Source organism: Antedon bifida, chromosome 3 (assembly GCF_963402885.1).
Source record: "Antedon bifida chromosome 3, ecAntBifi1.1, whole genome shotgun sequence".
NCBI lineage: Eukaryota > Metazoa > Echinodermata > Crinoidea > Comatulida > Antedonidae > Antedon > Antedon bifida.
This window is the reverse complement of record NC_136228.1, coordinates 25,668,506-25,690,777: the sequence shown is the minus strand read 5'-3', so window position 1 is coordinate 25,690,777 and position 22,272 is coordinate 25,668,506. Positions and strand designations below refer to the sequence as shown.

General features: G+C 35.2%; 1 protein-coding gene across 1 annotated transcript in view; it reads right to left on the bottom strand.

Moving 5' to 3' along the window:
• Positions 1-17,200, bottom strand: part of LOC144836894 (general transcription factor 3C polypeptide 5-like) — a 50,190-nt gene extending 32,990 nt beyond the window's left edge. Inside the window, exons 1-3 of the mRNA XM_078691812.1 lie at positions 17,040-17,200; positions 13,356-13,575; positions 4,100-4,479 (exon numbers count right to left, since the gene is read on the bottom strand). Coding sequence (XP_078547938.1) covers positions 4,100-4,479; positions 13,356-13,575; positions 17,040-17,153 — 714 coding nt within the window. The 5' untranslated portion in view covers positions 17,154-17,200. The remainder of the gene's footprint in view (positions 1-4,099; positions 4,480-13,355; positions 13,576-17,039) is intronic.
• Positions 17,201-22,272: the final 5,072 nt, after the last annotated feature.

The window sequence follows — 22,272 nt, the reverse complement described above, 5'->3', positions numbered from 1 at the left end:
GGCCATTCACCATCATATTTATCCTCAATGTTTAGGTTTAATGACTCCCTCCACCCCAAATGCACCCGTAGCCAAAGTTGTAAAACATTAATTACACCAAATTGGAAAAATGCTCAAGGTAAAAGAACCTTCAAATACAGAGCAACAAAAGAATGGAATCTTTTACCAACTGAAACTAGAACAAAAGTAACTGGGAAACATATTTATAAACTGAAAAATATAGCAACTCTTATGTCATCCAAGTGATCCTACATTTTTTTGTATTTTATTTTTTATATTTTATTTGTTTTTAACTGTTCTGTATATATCTTTTAAATTAGGCCTACTGTGTATTTATGTTATAATTTTTATTTACTTTTAAACTTATAACTGTACAGCCTTGAATCATGTTTTTAGTCATCTCATCGATTGACAGGAACCAAATTTTCTCACGTAATAGGCTTTTTGTTTACGCTAGTCCCTGGTGTGACTCATGTGCTATCTCGATTGCTCGTTGGTACAGTGCTTCAGGAATAACAATTCTGGTACCACGCAATATTATATTATCATGTCCTATAGTTACTTCATCTTTGACACTTTTAAACTTTTGAACAATATCTGCAGTCCATTTGTTTAGCTTAATTGCTGCTCTGACTGCTTTAAGTGCTTGATCATTACCAGTTGCTTCTTTGATTTCTGCAAACGTCATCGCTTTTGGTACTGTATGTAATGTTATAAATTTTATATATTCTTCAGTATCATCATCACCATTATACTTACTAGTATAAACTGGGTGTCTTGACATGCAGTCAGCAGGGTTTTGGTTACCTGGTTTATATTGTATTTCAAAAGTGTATGGTTGGAGACGTAGTACCCAGCGTTCAATTCAATGTGGAACTTCCATAGATAACTTCCAAAGGCTTGTGGTCGGTGATAAGCGTAAATTTTTCTCCAAATAAAAATAAATGAAAGTGTTCCACTGCCCAGACAATGGCAAGTGCCTCTTTTTCCGTTGGCGAATATCTTTTTTCTACATCGGACAGGCTTCGACTGGCATATGCTACTATTCTATTATCATCACGCTTTGGCGTATTTTGTGAAAGGATCGCAGATACTCCTACAGGGCTTGCATCTACTATCACAAATGTCTCTTTCGCTTTTTGAAAATGAGCCATAACTGGTGCATTACAAAGTGCAAGGATTAACTCATTGAATGCTTGTTGGTGCTCATTTTTCCACACAAAGTTAACATTTTTCTTAGTTAATTCTCTTAACGGTGCGGTTTTCATCGGAGCACATACTTTGCACTATAATTAACCATACCAAGAAAGCTTCCAACTTCCCCTGTGTTGGTAGGTACGGATACATTCCTTAAATTTTCTATACGCTCAGGGTCTGGTTTGGTACCATCTTTAGAAAATATTTGTCCAAAAAACTATAATTCCTCTTTAAGGAATATGCATTTCTCAGGATTCAATGTAAGTTTCCTTTCAGATAACCTTTAATTCCAGATAGGTGTTGTTTTAGGATATATTGAAATACTTCTGAGGCTGCATTTATACCATAACATAAGCGTTTGTATCGATATAGTCCTACATGTGTACTAAAGGTTGTGATGTAGCGACAATCTGGATGCAACTCAAGTTGATAAGTTGGTAAGCTTCATCTAGGTCTAATTTTGAAAAGTATTTGGCTCCATTTACTGTAGGTCATAGCTGATGTCATTCACAGTAGGAATGAGGTGTCTTGTTCGCTTGATCGCACTGTTGGGCCTGCGCATATCAACACACAATCGAACATTTCCATTTTTCTTTGGAACCAATACCACAGGACTTACCCATGGGGTTGCCTGTCCATCTGGAACTCTTTCTATAATATCTCTGCGTTCCAGGTCTGCGACAGCTTCTTTCACCCTATCTCTCATATGAAAAGGGATTCTTCGTTGGCTTTGTGCCACTGGCACTGCCTCATTGTTTACTATTAACTTAACTTTATGTTCTTTTAATTTTCCCACACCTTCAAAAACTGAAACATGTGCTTCTACCATTTCAGTTATCTTGGGATCTGCCGTTTTTATCTTGGAAGTGCAAGTATTTCCCACGTTATTGATATAAATACTGACCAATCCGAGCTCTTGTGCAGTTTGATTGCTTAACAAACAACCACTGTTTACTTTTTCCGTCACATAGACGGTCGCAACAAACTTCTCCAGAAATTTCATTGGGTGTTCTGTAGCCATACGCTTTTATATTTGCTGGTGTTAGCACAGCATTCTTTATTTTCCGATGTGTGTCTATATCAATGACATTTATGGATGCTCCTGTATCAATTAGTATTGGAAATCGATAACAATTTATGGTGACGTGAACTGTAGGACCACCGTTTTGTTTTCCTTTTTTTCATACCATATAAATACTCATCACTGTCACTGTTTGACTGCTGTTGTTGTTGATCTTGACGTACTGTGCGAAGTGTCTGCCTGCTTGAACTATATCTATTGGTGTTGTTTGTCCCTTGTTTATTTCGGCATACTCTGGCATAATGATTCAACTTATTACAATTGTGACAAGTTTTGCCTTTGGCTGGACAACTTCCTCTATGAGGATATACACCTCCACAGTTCCGACATTTTGTATTTTGCGGTTGTGATTGAAAACTGGTCTGTTTTGAGTTTGTACTTTATGAATTTTTACTTTTTCCATGTCTGATGCTCTTACCTCACTTCTATAGCCCTCGCTTCCTTCAAAACATTATCTAATGTCCAATCAGGGCATTTCAAGATTTCTCTGCGCAACTTCTTATTTACAGTTTTCTGTAAAATTTGTGCTCTTAGTTCTTTAGCCAGATCAGCAAATTCACAGTGCTTGGCCATATTTCGTAGCCGTGTCACATATTGATCTACTACCTCGTCTGGTTGTTGGGGTACACTCTCTGAATAAATATATCGCCATGGCAGTATCTTTCATTGGACTGAAATGTTGTGTTAGTTTTTCTTTCACATTTTGAAATTTATCCCGGCTAAAAGCAACAGTTAGGCCTTTTTTGTTCATCCTTTGTGATACTCTTTGCTATGAAGTACGTATCAAGCCTGACTATCCATTTTTCCCACCTCGCCGCTGTGTTGGACGGGTTTTCATCTGGGTCAAATCTAGTCAGCGTGCGAGATAACAGGTCGTGTGACGCCATTCTCTTAATTTATCTTCAATTAAGTTATATTATTTTGTCAACTTATCCTTCATAGGCATTCACATATTATATTAACTCACGTATTTATCGTCGCCAATATAAATGCTTGTACCGTTAATAAATACACAGAAATATTCCTTATTCTCTAACATAGAGGGCGCTCTACTAATCCGTATATTACAATAACAATAGGTGATCATTTTATTCTAAATGATCACCTAAAAATACAATTGTGTTTTTTGTCTAGATTTGGTTCGTGGCGAAGAACAATTGGGGGGAAGTTCTGGTTTTATTTGAAAAAGTGTTTAGTTTTTATCAAAATGTTATGGTACATTTGGACAATTGAATTGTTTGTTATATTCTGTTGGTCGGTGTCTTTTCATAGAATGACATTATGACATCTGATTGGTCATCACATTGTTATATTGCCATGAAATGCTATTTTGAGCCCTCAAGAGAAGTCAATATTCCCAATGATTAGACACTTTCCCTGAAATTGTTGACATATTGTAAAAATAATGATTATATTACATTAACTGAGGCAATTTAAACTACATTGGCCAGTGGATCACATTTTCTTACCTCATGCCACCCTCTCAGCCCCAACCATGGTTGTTTAGAGTTTAGAGTTTTTTTCCTCGCACCCACTATAACAAAATCTTGCATTCGCCTCAGTAGTGGTAGGATTGAGGAGGACTCTACCACCACAGCAACACTATGGTTGGGTCTGAGGTAAGAAAATAAATGACCAAAATATGGACCTTTAATTCTTTTTATTTAATTTTTTTAATTCATTTTATTTATTAATGATTTTGTTATTGTCCAATTGGAGTTTACTAGCAAACGGCCGGGTTTGATCACACGCTCACCCTCCACAACCTCCTGACAAAAGGCCTACATGGCTACAGTAGAACTGAATTAAATGGTTTCTTACTTTCTTTACCATGTTAACATCATCATTAAGTTTATACCTCTTCAGCACTTCTACAGCAGCTGGCATTGGTTCAATGGGAATCCCTTTGTCTTCAAATTTCAAAAATATTGCATTGTTATTTCTTCGATCTCTATCAGTTCCAACTAAATGAGCCTCGTGTAATATTTTGCTTTTTATTCTTTGTACTTGTTTCTCTTGTTTGTAGTTGTAATCACAAGAAACATCAGTGCGCGAGAATACTTCAGGTAAAAGAAATAAAGGCACATCTCGTTTAAAGTAAGATGAGTCTTCTAATTTACTAGGAACAATTTTATCGAGAATTGATTCACAAGTATTAGAGCTTCTTTTTGTCATTGGAAGGTACTGAAAATCAACAAAACCTGGAAGAAAAATAGATACGGTTTTAAAAATTGCATGTATATGCACGTACAACATTTTGTTTATTGTTCATCAAGTTTTTTCTATTGGGTTTGCTTATTAGGTTAAATGCATTATCATGTGTAATAACCTTATTGATTTTGTCAGAATCTTTATTTATTTATTCTTTCCTTAACATTAATTTGTCCATCAATTATCTTGATATCAGTTTCATCTAGCTACGTAAATTTTTCAGAGTATATTCCTTATTGCCAGGAATCGATGTGATTATCTTTTCACGGTGCGTAATTAAAAATTACGCGGTCTACATACGATTCCCAAGCATGTATAATTCAACCAAATTTGGTACTCATAAATTTCAGGGCATATTTCATCATATGGCACTACAGTTACGTGCATAGCATATCGCATGCGTATGCACGCCTAAAATTGTCAAAATTTATTTTCGATGGAATTAGAGTCGTTTCAGGCAATTTTAAGCGTTTAAAAAATTGCACTCTTTTTGCCCGATTTCTGTTTTACAATTGTTATAGTTTGAAATAAAGATATAAAAATAGCGCCCCCTAAAAATTTGTACCATTAAGGGATACCCCTTGTAGCGATTGGTACCGTCCAAACAATGAGAAGACGATAACATGAGTGATGCGGCCATTGTGGTTCGACATCTAATACTGTACATCGTGTATCATTATTGTCTTAAAGATAACTGGGTTATTTCATTAAGTAAATTGTCAGGAAGTAGAACATAGATGAGTTTACTTATTTAGAAATTATGTAGGAACGAACGATGAAGCATGAATCTATAGAAACAGTATTTTAAGGGATAAATCACACTGTATGTTGCCGTGAATGATTATAAAATGTGACAACATAGGTAACGATAAATTATGTCTGGATAGGAATGTTCGGGTAATTTACCAGTAGGGTAACAAATACTGTGAGCGATTACTTTATGCGTTATAATTATTGGCACTATACTAGGACAAGTTATAATGTATACGGTACTGAGATAAGCCTAGTGTATTTACTGTTCATTGATTCGACTCGCATGTGTGAGATGAGTTCCGTTACTGTAATTTGTGTCGACGGTGGTGCTGTCAGGCCTAGATTATAATGCATAGTCATAGAGATGGGTATTACAGTACTATTGATGACGCATGGAAACTAGTACAAGAAAACGGTACAAATAGCAATGTTATTCTGTATGTCTGGAATGCACGATCTATGTGCAACAAAACTACAACTATCTTCGACCTATTAATTGAGTCCGAAATTGATATTTTGGTTATCACAGAGTCTTGGCTCAGTGATGAAAACGCTTCAGTTGTTCGTCAGGAGTGCACACCAATCGGATACGATTTTCATAACTTTCCGCGTAAAGAAGGTAGCGGGGGTGGTATAGTGTATAAGGCGCAGCTGAAATGTATTAGATCACCTATCTCGGGTTCCTTTAAATCGTTTGAGCATGGATGTATTTATGATCCCAACAAATCCCTGAGATTAATTGTTGTATACCGTCCGCCGCCGTCGAACGAAAACGGATTAAAACATTCACAGTTTATTGATGAATTTACCGAATTCATGTATGAAATGTCTGTCTGGAAAACCACTGATTGTTGGGGATATGAATGTACACGTAGATAACCACATAGACAATTTTGTTGCGCAGTATCTACAAATTTTACGTGATCATGATTTTATTCAAACTGTAAAGGAACCGACTCATGCCAAAGGTCATATTCTGGATCATGTTTTGTGTCGCGTCGACGATAGTACTGTCACAGATTGCACAGTTCTACCTTACGGTTCAGATCACCATATCGTGAAAGTCGCGCTTGACTATGATAAACAAGATCAGTCTAAAATAATTTGTAAATCACGCTCTTTTATCAACTTTTGCTTAAAGAAAAACTTGCTGTAATCTTCCAATTAGACGACCCTGACAAGCAAGCCATAATGTACGATAATGCTGTTAGATCGATTCTTGACGATATCTGCCCAGTGAAAACACGTGTGCGCAAATTTGTTAGCAAGCCAAGCTGGTACACGAATAAGATTGACAGCGAGCGACGTATCAGACGAGGACTTGAACGTAGATGGAGAAAGACTAAGAGCGACATAGATAAGGCTATTTTTGATGCGCAACAAAAACTTGTATGCAATCTTGTAATTAAGGAAAAAACTACATATTTTAAATCTATTTTTGTAAACTCTAGACCCAAAGAAATGTATAATGCACTGTATAAACTGTTAGGTAAATTTAAGAGTAGTATTCCTACGTGCCATTCAAACAAGGTTTTATGTCAAGATTTTGCTAATTATAGAGACAAAGTTGTAAATATTAAGGCTTTTATTGATGATCGTCTAGTTGAAACTAACAGTAGTGGTATAGTCACCTTGCCTGTGGAGCAGACATTTATTCCTGAAACTGATTGTAGTCTTACAACGTTCCCATTAGTTAAGACTGATGACATGTTTGAAATAATTAATAAAATTCATAAGTCCATATAAATAAAGTCCAGTCCATTAGACCCTATGCCTACATGGCTGCTTAAGAAATGTACTCAGGTGATCTCCCCTGTTTTTACGCACATTGCAAATAGTTCATACACATCGGGTGTTTTTCCACAAAGTCTAAGAATAGGTGCTGTTACACCTATCATTACAAAACCCTCACTTGACCAAAATGTTTTGGCAAATTTCCGACCTGTCTTAAATTTGCCAACTCTTGGAAAACTAATTGAAAGGCCAGTCTTGAGTGCTTTTAATAATTATTGTATTGAAAACGACCTCATGGAGCCGTTACAATCTGCTTACAAACCCAAATTTAGTACAGAGACAGCACTGTTAAAGCTTAAAACTGATATCCTGCAGGAATTCTCTAAGGGTCGTGTGGTGATACTGGTACTTCTAGATTTATCCGCAGCCTTCGACACGGTAGATCACCATATACTTGTAAACAGACATAACTATGTGGTAATAGGAAATGCTAGTAACTGGATTAAAACATACGTTGAAGACAGATATTGTAAAGTCATTTTAAATGGATCTGAATCAAGTAAATTTCATCTTAGCTCCGGTGTCCCTCAAGGGTCCACAATTAGTCCCCCACTTTTTACCACTTACATTCACCTATTGCTGACATTATTAAGTCTCATGGGATATTTTTTCATCTATACGCAGACGACACTCAATTGTATACCAGCTTTAACCCTAAAGTGCCAGGGGATCTCGAAGTTGCCATTTATAGAATTACTAAATGTATTAATGATCTTAGTATTTGGATGTACAAAAATCAACTTAAACTTAATGAATCAAAAACGGAGTTATTAGTTTTAACTCCACCAAAAGTCGACATTAGTAATAGAAATATTCAACTGAATATTGGTGAAATTATTGTTAAACCCTCCAACACAGTTAGAAATCTTGGTGTGGTGTTTGATGTTTTTCTTTGTATGACACCCCACATTGATAATGTCTGCCGTACTGTAAATTTTTTCTTAAGGGCATTGCGTAGAATAAGAAATTGTTTAGACAAAAAAATGTGTACCGAGGCTATGAGGTCACTAATTCTATCCAGGTTAGATTATTGTAACTCACTATTTGTTGGAATGTCCAAACATAACATTTCAAGATTACAAAAGCTTCAGAATCGGGCTGCCAGGTTAATTTACCAAGTACCTATGTTTGTTAGTTCTAGACCTCTGCTTTATGAATTGCATTGGCTACCTGTTGAAAGTAGAATCACTTTTAAAGTGTTACTTCATGTCTACAATTGTATAAATAATAATGCGCCCTGTTATCTGAGCAATCTCTTACGGGTGTATAGATGTGCTAAGAGAGGCCTGAGGTCCGAGATAGATCACACTAGATTGGATCACTGTCTCGAAAAGCGGACCTCTGGAAATAATACTTTCTCAAAATTTGGACCAGTGATGTGGAACGAACTCCCGTCTGTGATCCGGGAACAAACCACGGTTTTAAAATTTAAAAAAGCCCTCAAAACACATCTATTTCCTAAGAAGTAACTCATTGTTGGGTCTGCTGATGTAAAGCGCTTTGATCATTTTACACTAATTTGGAAAAGCACTATATAAATAAAATAATAATAATGGAATAATTATACGGTATTGTTCTATGAGGGAAAGATATTTTTAATCAAGAATGTGTTTGCTAACATGTTGTTTTTGGATATTAAGAGAAAGAAAGAGAATAATGTAAATTCTGCTAGTAATCTACGGTATGAGGTTTCTACCATATCTACTGTAGTAGTAAGATAGCTGCATTGTGGTTCGACATCTAATACTGTACATCGTGTATCGTTTTGTAGGGTGCTGACCTCGTGCTGCTGTGACCTTCGATTACTGAACCTAACGCCCTCTAGCTATTAGTGCATATTGGGTGTAACCTTTCTTTAGAAATTTCATCATATTTTATTCACTTTTCAACTTAAAACCATGTTATACAAGCATGTCAAAAGTGACAGGCTATGCATGTGTAAGTTAACAAAATGGTAAAAATATGCTAAAATTTAAAATTAATATAGATTGTCAGAATGCTCCGAAACCCCTATTTTGTATTTTCCAAGAAACCACAAGGGGCATGTGATAGGAGGCCAACTATACTTAAGATTAATAATAGATAAATAAATAAAAGCCTGTATAGACCATGATACTAGATCAACAGGGGACGCACATTGTTAGGGAATACCATTGCCAGGACAACCAGATTCCAGGTCAGGTTCAAAACAGAGGCAGAACGGTTAGAAATATATACATATAAACATGACATTGTTATAGAAATTTGACCACACTGCTTATAGTACAGATTATGTCTTCCAGCTCGATATTTGTGCGAAAATATATTTTTTTAGCTAATTTTGTTATTCTTGAGATGAAAAAAAAAGTTAGATGCCATTTTTTTCGACCACATTTTGTATTTCAAAATGGCCGACGTTCCACACTAAAGTTGGTCATCCATGGTATCACTGGAATGGAAATGTAATACTGATCATTTTATTCCATTGCACCCATATCAATAAACGCATAGAACATAGTAATTGCGCAATAAAACAAATCACATGACCAATAAAGGTCAAAATCGTACGCAAATCACAAATGTAAATTGTGTAGGTTCAAATCAATGCAATAAATCCCCCAGCTCCATTCTAGGCCCACTATTGTTCCTTCTATATAAATGACCTACCTAAGCATGTTTTTAATGTAAAAATCAGTATGTATCAGATGACACTGCTCTATATTATACATCTCATGATATAGATGATGTCATCAACTAAAATTAATATTGATTTAGGAAATATACAAAATTGGTTATCATGTAACAAATGTAAAGAAGACAGAATGTAAGTTTATTGGGACTAACAACAAATTAGCAAAATTAATAGATAAGGATCTTAACTTAAATATCAATGGTGAACGTTTAAAAAGGGTTCAGACTTGTAAACATTTAGGTGTCTATAATTTATCATGGGAGAAGCAAACTAATCATGTTAAAGAAAAGGTCCTGCCTGGTTTGTTTTACTTGAGAAAGTCATGTAACCTAATCCCCCAACATCTTCAGAGCATGATATATAAATCAATAATCGCCTATTTTCTCGCATCAAAAAAGGTGTACATTAAATCAAATTATGTTTTAAAATTACACATCACAAATTAAAACTCTTGCCTATTGTACAAAAATGAAGTTTTTTGGACAAGTAGTTCTCGAGAAAATGCAATTTTAGTTTACTTGTTACTTTAAGACTGCTCAGCGGCTTTTGAAAATTCTGTCCTATCTTTTAACACTAGCAGGCCTGAAAATAATTCTAAAAAGTGGTCCAGAATTGGGACCATGGTCCGGATTTTCACCAAAAATGGGCAGTGTCGTCCTTGCACCAGTCGACATGTATGGCAGTAATTTGGAGTCATTCGAATCAAAATTGTGACCGCTAGAGTGATGACAAACAAACAAACAAACTAGCCCTCGCGGATAGCACGATACTTGGCCAAATCAAAATTGGCCTCCTGGACCTTGACCCGATTTTCACCAAAAGTGTGTGTCTTAATGCTGTGTGATTTATTCACTACAATCATGTGTATACAAGTTTGGTGTAAAGTTTATGTAACCAGCCTTTCAACTAACAATAGCTTCAGTCGACTAACAATAGAACAGCAACCACGCGAAAAACTCATGGCTGAATTTGATAAGAAATAGGTTTTTAAACTATTCGCATCAAAAAACCTGTATATTAAATCTAATTAAGTTTTAAAATTACAAATCACAAATTGTAACTCTTGCCTCTTGTACAAAAATGAAGTTTTTTGGACAAGTAGTTCTCGAGAAAATGCAATTTAAGTTTACTTGTTACTTTAAGACTGCTCACCGGCTTGTGAAAATTCTGTCCTATCTTTTTAACACTAGCAGGTCTGACAATAATTCTAAAAATGTAACCAAAATTGGGCACTGTCGTCCTTGCACCGACATGTATGGCAGTAATTTGGAGTCATTCGAATCAAAATTGTGAGCGCTAGAGTGATGATAAACAAACAAACACACAAACCGCACCAATCAGCATACTTGGCCAATTTTCAATTTGGCCAAGTAACAAATAAACACACACACAAACCAAACAGATCAACATACTTGGCCAATTTTCAATTTGGCCAAGTAACAAACACACGCGATCGATTACATATACTTCCTTGGCGGAGGTAAATTAATACAAACGGTAAGAAGCAACTGTCAGTAATATTATTATTTTTAGTTTATTTGTATATGTTTATATAATGTAAAACAATTTGTGAAAACCACCTCTATTCGGGGTAAGTCATAAATTCGCTTTAATTGTCAATCAATATTAAATTATCTAACTCAACTTAATTAGTAGGCCTAATGGTTTTCAATTGTTTCTTACAGCCAATTCATACTTAAATTGGTTCCTACCCACCAAAGTTGTTCTGGCGTTTAGGGCATGTGATCCTTCGTACCGTAGGCCTATCTTCTACTGGCTTTACAATGCTACTCAGTCATGTCATGTTTGGGTGGTTTAACTGCAATAATAAAGTTTTGTACATAATAGATGGCGACTGAAAACGCTAGCTCATTATCTGTTTAAAAAAAACTATATCCAACCTTTGCAGCACAGATTTTTTTTTAAATGGATCGAATTTCTGTTATGAGTGTACTTGCCTTTACGACGTCTTAGACACTTGTGAAACAGAGATTGGAATCAATACATTTATATAAACGTATATTAAATCTATCAAAATAGTCTTCAACATTATGATTCTGTACTGGAGCTGTTCAACTGGTTTTCAGCTATTAAAAACAACTATCGTAGGAGGAGATAGGAAAATGCGAAACATCCTTGTATTATTGTGTGCGGGTATTTTTCAAGATAGACATCCATTAGACCATGGATTAAGGAATAGAAGGATATGCATCAGTTTGAGATCAAACCTTGCATGACTCTAGCCGACATAGCGCGGACCGCCCACAATGTTATAAAATAAACACAGTATAATTAACCGTTGTTAACTACGTAACGGTCGCGTGCCTAATATATTGTTTACTGCACAACAACCTTTAACCTATGCTTTCGCGCGCTCTTATCTTGGTGGCATGATTAATATTTTATATTTTTAGTGCTACAGTAGCTGCTATGACGATGAAAAAACTTTATGCGACAAATTATTAATAAATGTAATTACAAGATTAATTACAAATTGTTTGTAAATTGTAGTACCCTTAAAGTAGCATTTTATGACCTGTAGTAGCCCTACATCTGAGACAACAACTAGTTGTTGTCTCAGCCTACATGTAAAATTACAAAATCAGCAAGGATACTAGGCCCAGGCCTTCTAGGCTTACTAGTAAACCCTATGATTTGCCAACATTGATATAGGCCAATCAACTGTCAACTGTTGTAGTAATAATAGACAAGGTACTTTTATGCTTCGTTTGTTCATGGTTAAGGTTACCTTGCGAAAACGAACGAGCGCTAGCGTAGTAGTAGATCAGGGATCGCAGTTTTCATTCAATTAGGTCCGGTGATTGGATGTGATGAGGATGACATAACCACTAGCCAATCACCAGGCACTACAATTTAAATATAATCACAATAATAATAATTAAGGAGATTTATGAAGAAACCACTTCTTATCTTAGCCATATATTAAATTAAAACATGTTTGTTGTACGTGAGTACACAGGACACGGTATCAACATACTCATGGTCAAATGCATAATTTAATATTCTATAGATTAACGCAATTTTTAATGGCAGCAGGTGGAAGGCCAATATGATAATTCAAATATAAAAATTACATATTTTATTAATAATACCAACTACTTAAAATTACTGGTCGTAAGAAAGTGAACATTTCGTAGTCCGATTGTGATGAAATTAAAACAGAATTGTTCAGCAATATATTGTTGTTGTCAATTAATCATCAACGCAGACATGCAAGCAAAGCCAGCACACTAGGCTGGGAGCCAAGGATCTGCCAATGTTCGCCACCAGAAGTAACATGTTCTAGCGTAATTTGAGGCCCTTTGAATCAGATTTAGGGTAGCCAACTTTTTCCATTTTTGATGGCACATAAAAAAAATACTGTGTGAAAAACACATTGCACAAGGTCTGATGCGATGACTATGCTAAGAAATTCTAGACCCCTAACACTGGAACGAGATGAAATGATACGATTTACTGCTTATGGCCTAGTAAGACAATTTTGAAAAATGTCAGTCTAGGCCTAAAAAAGTGGACCTTTTTGCTGCCTTTCTTTTATAAATAAAGGTAAGGTATGTATATTGTAAATAAATTCCTCATAGTGACATATACAGGTTTATGTATTTAATGAATAAGGCATATTCTTACTTTTAAACTTGTAGCTTGTTTCAATAACTCCAATAATCTCAGTTTTAATGTCATCTTTTACCCCTCTCTCATTAGAAGTATTTGACCCTTTTTTCAATCTTCGGTGATAAACCTTCAAGAGGATCCTTTCTGTTGGCACCACCTCTCCAGTACAACAGTGTGAATATGGATCATTAGGTCGAAAATATAAGCTTAATTTCTTATTCTTATCTGCCAGAACCTTTAAAAAGATATTTTAAAATTATTAAAACCAGACAGTGCTTTGTATAAATTTAGTAGTATCATGGATTAAGGAATAGAAGGATATGCATCAGTTTGAGATCAAACCTTGCATGACTCTAGCCGACATAGCGTGGACCGCCCACAATGTTATAAAATAAACACAGTTTAATTAACCGTCGTTAACAACGCATGCCTAATATATTGTTAACTGCACATGCTCAACAACTTTTAATCTTAATGGCTATGCTTTCGCTTGCTCTTATCTTGGTGGCATGATTAATATTTTATATTTTTAGCGCTAGCTAATGTAATGTAAGATTACAAGATTAAATACAAATTGTTTGTAAATTGTAGTACCCTTTGGGTTTAAAAAACATTAATTTTGCCATGTTCGAAATCTGCCGCGATTGATTTACGCTAATGTTTTTATGACCTAAAGTAGCATTTTATGATCTGTAGTAGACAACAACAATTAGTCTCAGCCTACATGTAAAATTACAGCAAGGATACTAGGCCCAGGCCTTCTAGGCTTACTAGTAAACCCTATGATTTGTCGACATTGATGTAGGCCTAGATAGGCCCATTGGTAGGCTGATCTTAGGTGTAGTAGCTACAACGTGTAATCATGATCTACATACTCATCGTTGTCTACTTCTTGTGGGAATAATAATACAGTAATAGACAAGATACTTTTATGCTTCATTTGTTCGTCTACTTATCAAAACGAAACGAGCGCTAGAGAGTAGTAGAGTCAGTGGTGACGTATCGCAACTATACATAGCCAGCCAATCCCGGATCAGGGATCGCAGTTTTCATTCAATTAGGCCCGGTGATTGGATGTGATGTGGATGACATAGCCAATCACCAGGCACTACAATTTAAATATAATCACATCGATAATTAAGGAGATTCATGTAGAAACCACTGCTTAGCAATAGAACAATCAGACTGTGCATACGATTTATACATGGCTACGTTTTGTTCTCAAAAAATGTAACAGTCGATTCGCAGCGTTCTATAGAGGGCCGCAGTTAGAGACACAGAGTTCAATGAGCATGTTTGTTTGATTGGCAGCAGTGCTTTAGTATAGGCAAGCTCGTTGGAAAATCGTTTGATGTCACCGTCGATGCATATCCTTCTATTCTTTAATCCATGGTAGTATGTACTGTAAAATCCATAGTTTTGATAAGTCAGTCTGCACATGCTCAGAAACATGTTGGTTGTTGTTAATGTAAACTAGATTGGCCACTTTGGACGAGTTAGGTTATCCGCACAAACAAAACATGCATGTTGTATATTAAAATACAAGTGCGGAAAGTTAATTTTATTAATTTAATTATTAACATTAATGTATAATACTAGTATTGTTAATGTTAGGTGCTGTGTTCTTTGTAGGGCGCCATATAAAATAGAATATACAGTATAGGTAAATTACGGGATTCACCTACATTATAATTTTGTAATATGATTGATGACATATAAAACATATATATATACATATATTCTCAACAACGCATTTTACATGAATCTACAACTCATCAGCTTCGATAATTTTTTTTTAAATAGGGTCACCGACCATCCTGGGGAGCTATAACTGATTAAAAATAGATATATTTTTGCACAAATTTGCATTAAATTACAAATTATTTAACATGCATGTGCGTCGTTATTTTGCAATTAAAGTTCAATAAAATGAATGAAATCTGCTACAGAAGGTATGAAGAACAAAAATTAATTGCAAAAACCATTTTTCTACGCTTTGTATGAACTCAACAAATATTGAAAATTTTGAAATGCTCAAAATGGCCTGAAATGTACACGAAATTGATTAGAAATTAATTTTGCGCATTTTGGAATTTCAAATACGCGTACTCGCATAATTTTTTGCGTAGCACAGTATTTTTATCATGTCAAAAGTTGCTCCATAGTATGAAATACACATTTGTAAAGTTTCATTGAAAAATACATTTTTGTTTAGAATTTATGATCAACCATATAAATAAAATTTCATAAAATCGCGCATAACTTACATCATATAACAAAGTTTCCTGCACATCTACACTTCAAAGCCAATTTTTTTACCAAGTTATGTTCACAAGCAAGGGGATATGCTGCGCACACAAATCGTGGAAAGAAGAACTACCGGTAGATTGAATTCTTCACTTTGACAAGTTTGTGTTATCCACGAAAACGCCACATGCACATACATTAAATATGAACGCCGACAATTATTATGCCATCCTATGACATGTATTAAATAATGTTTACAGGGCTGAATTTTACCACTTTTGTGTCATAAAGCATACTGTAACAGTATTTACGGAATACACTGTATATGTTGACCCATCTTTTAATCCAATTTGTAACATAATAATCAAAATGTAACATAAAGATAGCAAATGTAAAGATGAAAATAAGTGACCCACGTTATTTAAATTGTTAGACATTATGACGTCATAAAAATGTAAATATTGACCTAGACAATAATAAAATCTCGAGAGAGAAATAGAATATGGATAAGCGAGATGCGCTCTATTAAATGTGATGAGCAATAACGAAAAAGACAAAAATTCTATATTTTACATTCGTGTGGCCATACGATGACGTCACAACATCCGAGATTCTGCATATCTGCTTATAAGTTTAAAAAATTGGGGGTTACTGTCGATCCTGAGGAGCTATAATAGATTCAAAATAGGCATAATTTTGACAATATTTTGTAACTTTTGCAACTAAAACGCACACAAATGGTCTAGATCAACGTGTTCGTATGACGTCATTTTAATTTGAAATGATGTCAATCTTTTTAAAAATGACTAGGAAAGGCTGGAAAATCACAATTCAATAGAGAAAACATGATTTTCGAGCATAAAATCGTTTGCGCGTGCGGGAATTTTTTACATGCGCAAAATGTCATGTTTGGTATTTTATACTTTCGTTAGTGTTTGCGCGTATCATCTAACTAATTCACACAGCACAATTTTTTGTTTAGCGTCTTTTATTTTCGTCTGAACAGTAAAAAGTAAAGTCTAAAATTCCATATCCAGTATTGCTTTCATTTTTTAGCTTACAAATATTTGAAAGTGAAGGGATAGTGTATAACAAAATCAATGGCCATAAAATAATTCCGAATTTTATTCTTGATAATACAATTGGTTTTTATTTTGATAATTTGTCAAAGTAATTTTATCAGAGTGCGCTTTTAGTTTTAGTATACATGCAAAGTATAACCACATATTATTATTAAGGCATAAAAGACCGTGCAAAGCATGGGTTACTGCTAGTTACAATAATAATACAATATTACCAATTATATTTTTTTTAGGTATCCTAGTTAGGGTAGGTCTATCTAGGCCTAGGCCTAAGTCAAGGCTAGGCCCTAGCTTAGTCTAGGCTTCTATAAGTCTAGGCTAGCCTAGGCCTACTAGTAGGGGCCTATTGCGGCGCCTAAAATTACCATACCATTGAAAGGGTTTCCTGGCCTTTAAAACATTCCATCAAATTATGAACATTTTCTACTTTTCCTGGAAATTCAACACAAACTAGGCCTACGCCTATCATTTTATTTGTCAACATTTCACGTTTTATTTTGTTTGTTTTCTGGGGTTAGTCATAAGCCTACCAAAGAATACCACCCTATACCAAAAGAATGCAGAGCAGTGACGACTGGAACATACTCAATTTCTCTAGCTACGGAGCGCTATTTATGCCTTTATTTACTTCCGAATACTGTAATAGAAATAGTACTCCGGTAACTGGTCCAGTTAATCAAATTTGGAGCACAGTGATATAGAATAGAAATAAGTCACTAATTTAATTATAGTTTCGTATGTTAATACACTGTGTGGACCACATTGGGCAAAAGTGGAGCACATTGATAGAAAATAGAAATAGAATTGCTAAATTATAATATATGTTCAGTATGTAATTAATTGTATTAATAAATGCGAGCATAGGCTACTGCCCGCTCGCGATTTTTATTTTCGTGTAGGGTGTCATTTCGGGCCAACTAGACTAGTGGTGCCGGTTTTATCATGAATTTTATGTGCAAGAAGAGTACCAATTCCGACCAATTAATTGCCTAAAATCGCTTCGCCAAAGGCCCTCCCGATGGGGGCCTGACGCTCAAATATTTGGTGTCTACGCCTCCATCCCCTATTTAAAATTCAAGGCTGCATATATAGGAACTCGCCGAAAATTGACGTTAATTAATTTTTACCTGATAAACGTATTTAACTTATATCAATATAACCCTTAATTTTGTTGCTACATTGGTAGCGAAATGTCCGATTCATGCAAGATTTGTATTTAATACCGTATATTATGAATAAACGTTTATGGTAGTTGGTGGCGTGTATGGCCGCACCGTTCCAGAATATTGTTTTAAACAGATAGTTTGTCTCCGATGGTTTTTGTATGGGGTTAATGGAACCTATGCAGCTCTATTTTTCAAAATTATCTTTGCTCAGCCCTAAGCATGGTGGGGTACTGAAGATTCTTATACATGTTGTTTGAAAAAATAATAGATGTCATTTCCGGGGAGCATTATAAATTTGACGTAATTACCCACAGTATAATGGAATAGCCCGTGCTATTCTTCAACAGGCAATACCTCAAGACAAATACAATAAATGTATGCCTCACTCTCAGGGACGTGCTGCAGCAAACCGCAATTGCTCCAGAGAGGTGTAACATGGGTGTAATAAGCCAAGTCTAGAGGGCGTACTCCAGACTGAAAAGTGATTTCCAATGATATTAGAGGTATATTCAGAGCGTCATTCTGACGACTGGAGCATTCTCTACATCTCTACGGAGCGCCATTTATGCCTTTATTAACTTCAATAATAGAAATAGTACTACGGTAACTGCTCAAGTGGACCCAATTTAGCACCAGTGGAGCACAGTGATAAAAATAGAAATAAAGTCACTCAATTTTAATATCTTTTCGTATGTTATACACTGCGCTCCAGTGGACCCAATTAAGTTTCAATATATTTTCGTATGTTAATACACTGTGCTCCAGTGGATCCAATTTGGCGCCAGTGGTGGAGCACAGCGAAATAGTCACATACAAAAACATCTCAAAAAACATTTCAAACTTGGTATTATTATGTTCAATATCGGGTACTCCATCCGTAATGCAAAAGAAAAATTAGTTTCAAGCCATATCAGTGATTATAATAACTTGCGTTTGTCTAAGATAAATACTTATTTAGTGTCCCCGGAAAGTGCACCTATTCATTGAAATATGAAATTAAATAATATTAAGTCTCCAGTACTAGCCCATCATGGTTGGGGGAGCTAATAATGAAAATAGAGCCAATTGCACTTATACTTATACTTACTACTATACATTAATTACCTATGATATTATGATAATGTTAAAATGTATAGACTATTCAGACGCGACTTTAAAACCTCGACTCGTATATGCCTAAGGCCTTGCCCAGCGGCGGAATTAGTCTAAGCTTTGAAATTGGTCTAGAAATCGGCATCTTTGCAAATGTTCTATATTTGATCTTATTTCACTCTCCATTAACCCCATACAAAAACCATCGGAGACAAACTATCTGTTTTAAACATGTTTATTCTGGGACGGTTCGGCCACTCACACCAACCTCCATGGTCAGAATGACGCTCTCTGGAAATTGGGGGAAATAGAGCTGCTCGATGGCCGGAAATGACACTTAATTTCAAATGAAATAATTAAAGATGTATTGTCCCTTTGACTAATTCCAAAAAAATAAAAAATAACAGATTTCGAAAAAAGGTGGGTCATTTTGAAGTATCATAATAGTTATTAACTATCACCAAAAATGTGTCGAAAAAAAAATCATTTAACTGAAATACAGACGTTTTTTTGTTAAAAAAATAACTCTGACTTCCAGTCAAAGTTTTCGATCAAAACATACCCCATAATGAAACGCGCTTGTTTGGCTATTCTGTATGCATAATCATAAAACTTTCTCACGATCTGTGTGAAAATACCTTCTCAACCGTGACGAGTTGTAAACAATCCTAATTAGCATATGCATAATGCGTACTCGTGGTTTGAAATCTTTGTTTACTTTCGCTCGCGACGATTTTCCAGACGAAATGTAATCAAACTAATTTACCTGTTAATTACGTAAACTTGTTGCTTTTGGCTCGAATTTTCGACTTAAAGTGAATAACTTTAATATTACTTTAATATGGCCAATTTAAATTTAGAATATTTTGACCTTCATTTTTTTGTGTTTCAAGGGACAATACATCTTTAATATATTTATTAGTGGTCCGAAAATGGCACTTATAATTTAAAATAGGAAATAAAAATGTATATTAGTGTCTCCAGGACCTCAGCCCCAATTTTTTTTTTTGGGTTATCCGCACTTCGCGGATAACCCCTTGTTATTGTCAGGATCTCTTTTTCTTATCTTTTCTTATTCTTCTTTCTTTCCACGAATTTTGTTGCGCGTGTATCTCTAAATCTTCTCAACATAACATTGTATAACTATATCAGAAGATTGACCTCTATCTGAAGATGTCGTAATAAGGTTTTCGGTGCTGTCCAAGTTGCGCAGCGCGTGACATACGCATGATTATACGATTTTTAAAAATTTATCTCAAATTCAGGACCAAAAGACATTTGTTATTGAAACTTAAGAAAATGATAATTCATATCAAGAGTCAAATTTCTATAAAGTAAAAATGGAGTGTTGCACGCAAAATTACGCGCGCATGCGTGTTTAAAATTTTAAAATGCGAAAAATCAAATTAAAGTGCTCTAGTAACTATCGTTTGGATTTTCTCAGCTATACTAGCTGGGGTTCGAATCTGTATGCATTTTTTTAAATAAATATAAAATGTTTTTCTTTTATTTTGAAAGAGAGATATCGATATTTAGAGAGTCAAGTTAATTTAGGATAATAAATGTAAAAGAGTGACAACAACAAAATTCAACAGTGTGGCGCCGCGAATGACTAACAATAATGTCAGAAAAAAAGGAATTATAATTCTCTTCGTTACGTGTTTAGAAAAGAATTTATATCTCATCGTTGGTATGTCGGCGTTGTTATGCAAATGAGTTTGTGCAGGTGTAGTGGGAAAGATGGTATTGTTAGTCATTGCGGTCAACACGCCACACCGTTAAATTTTGTGCTAAACATAACATTTGCAATAATTATCAAAAATCGGGTGGCGAAAGCCACAGAAAAATAAAAGATGTTATGGTGTGCTCTCCCTGCCTCAGCACTAAAGCCAATTGAAGCCAAATGTGCTCCTTCATTTTTTGTACTCTTGGGTGGCCTTCCTTTCCAGATGGACTTCTTTTCGAGATTACTTTCAAACTAAATGAGGAGATCTGCTTGGTTCCCGCTCTGAAAATAGTTTTTTTTTTACATTATTTGAATAATCTTCTAATGTAAAGATTAACAACATCAACAGTGTGGCGTGTTGACCGCAATGACTAACAATACCATCTTCCCCACTACACCTGCACCAACTCATTTGCATAATAACGCACGGCATACCAACTGTTCAATATTTGTATAGGGGTAGCAATCAATGGGTTGGTTGGATGGCCAGGCTTGTTCAGGCTGCTATTGTTCATCATTTAATTCATTGTATCAGTTGTTTTGATTTCTCATTATCAATTATTCGCTTAATTCAATATCATTTATTCATGCTCAAACACAGTAAAATGTAGTACATGGTTTGAAATCATTTTCGTTTGTTCAAAGTTAAAAATTAACACACAAATTGTGAAATTATTTATTACAATAATGCATATGTATTTAAATTTAAATAAATAGAGAGAATACACTAGCCAAGCCAGGCTTCGGCATCTTTACACATTTGTATTTATTTATTCCTATTTTTCTGACATAACTTAGGTGTTCTTAAAATTGAGGGCGCCAAACATAAAATTTACGAGATCGGAAAGAGTCGGGAAGCCAAAAAAAATGATAGTGTGCTCCCTTGCCTCTAGCACGGTAACGCTCTCTCACAGCCTTGGGGGTACCACACATCAGATGCGTTGATGTTATTGCCTCATGATGTGTGGTGGAAAGGGGGACGTTTAAATATGTGAACCCCAAACACAGAAGCTCGCATAGCTTTAACTCTTTTCCACCGACCGGCATGGGGTTTGAACCCACGATAATCGTGTTCCACGACGCTCTACCGACTGAGCTATCCGGCCCTCTGGTTTAAAGCAAGGTTAAAACTAGATTCGTTTCCTAAAAATTACGTCATAAATATGCAAATTTATGACGTAACGATTAGAATGACGTAATATGAAGCGCGTATAAAACTATACTATTGTCAACTTTCATTACTCGTGTATATTGTGGCATAACGGGTAGTGCTCTACTAACTATCGTTTGGATTCTCTCAGCTGTGCTAGCTGGGGTTCGAATCTCTACGGATTTCTTTTTTTTTTAAAATAAATATAAAATGTTTTTCTTTTATGTTGAATGAGAGATATTTAGAGAGTCAAGTTAATTTAAGATAATATAATGTAAAACATCAACAACATCAAAATTCAACAGTGTGGTGTGTTGACCGCCGCGAATGAATAACTTTATTGTAGTAGAGTAGAAATAAGGTTTCACCTCAAAAAAATTGCAACAAAAGGTTTTTCAACGGATTTTGGTAGTATTGAGTGTACTAAATAACAGAAAAAAAGTCTCAAGAATTTCGACCACCGGAAAGT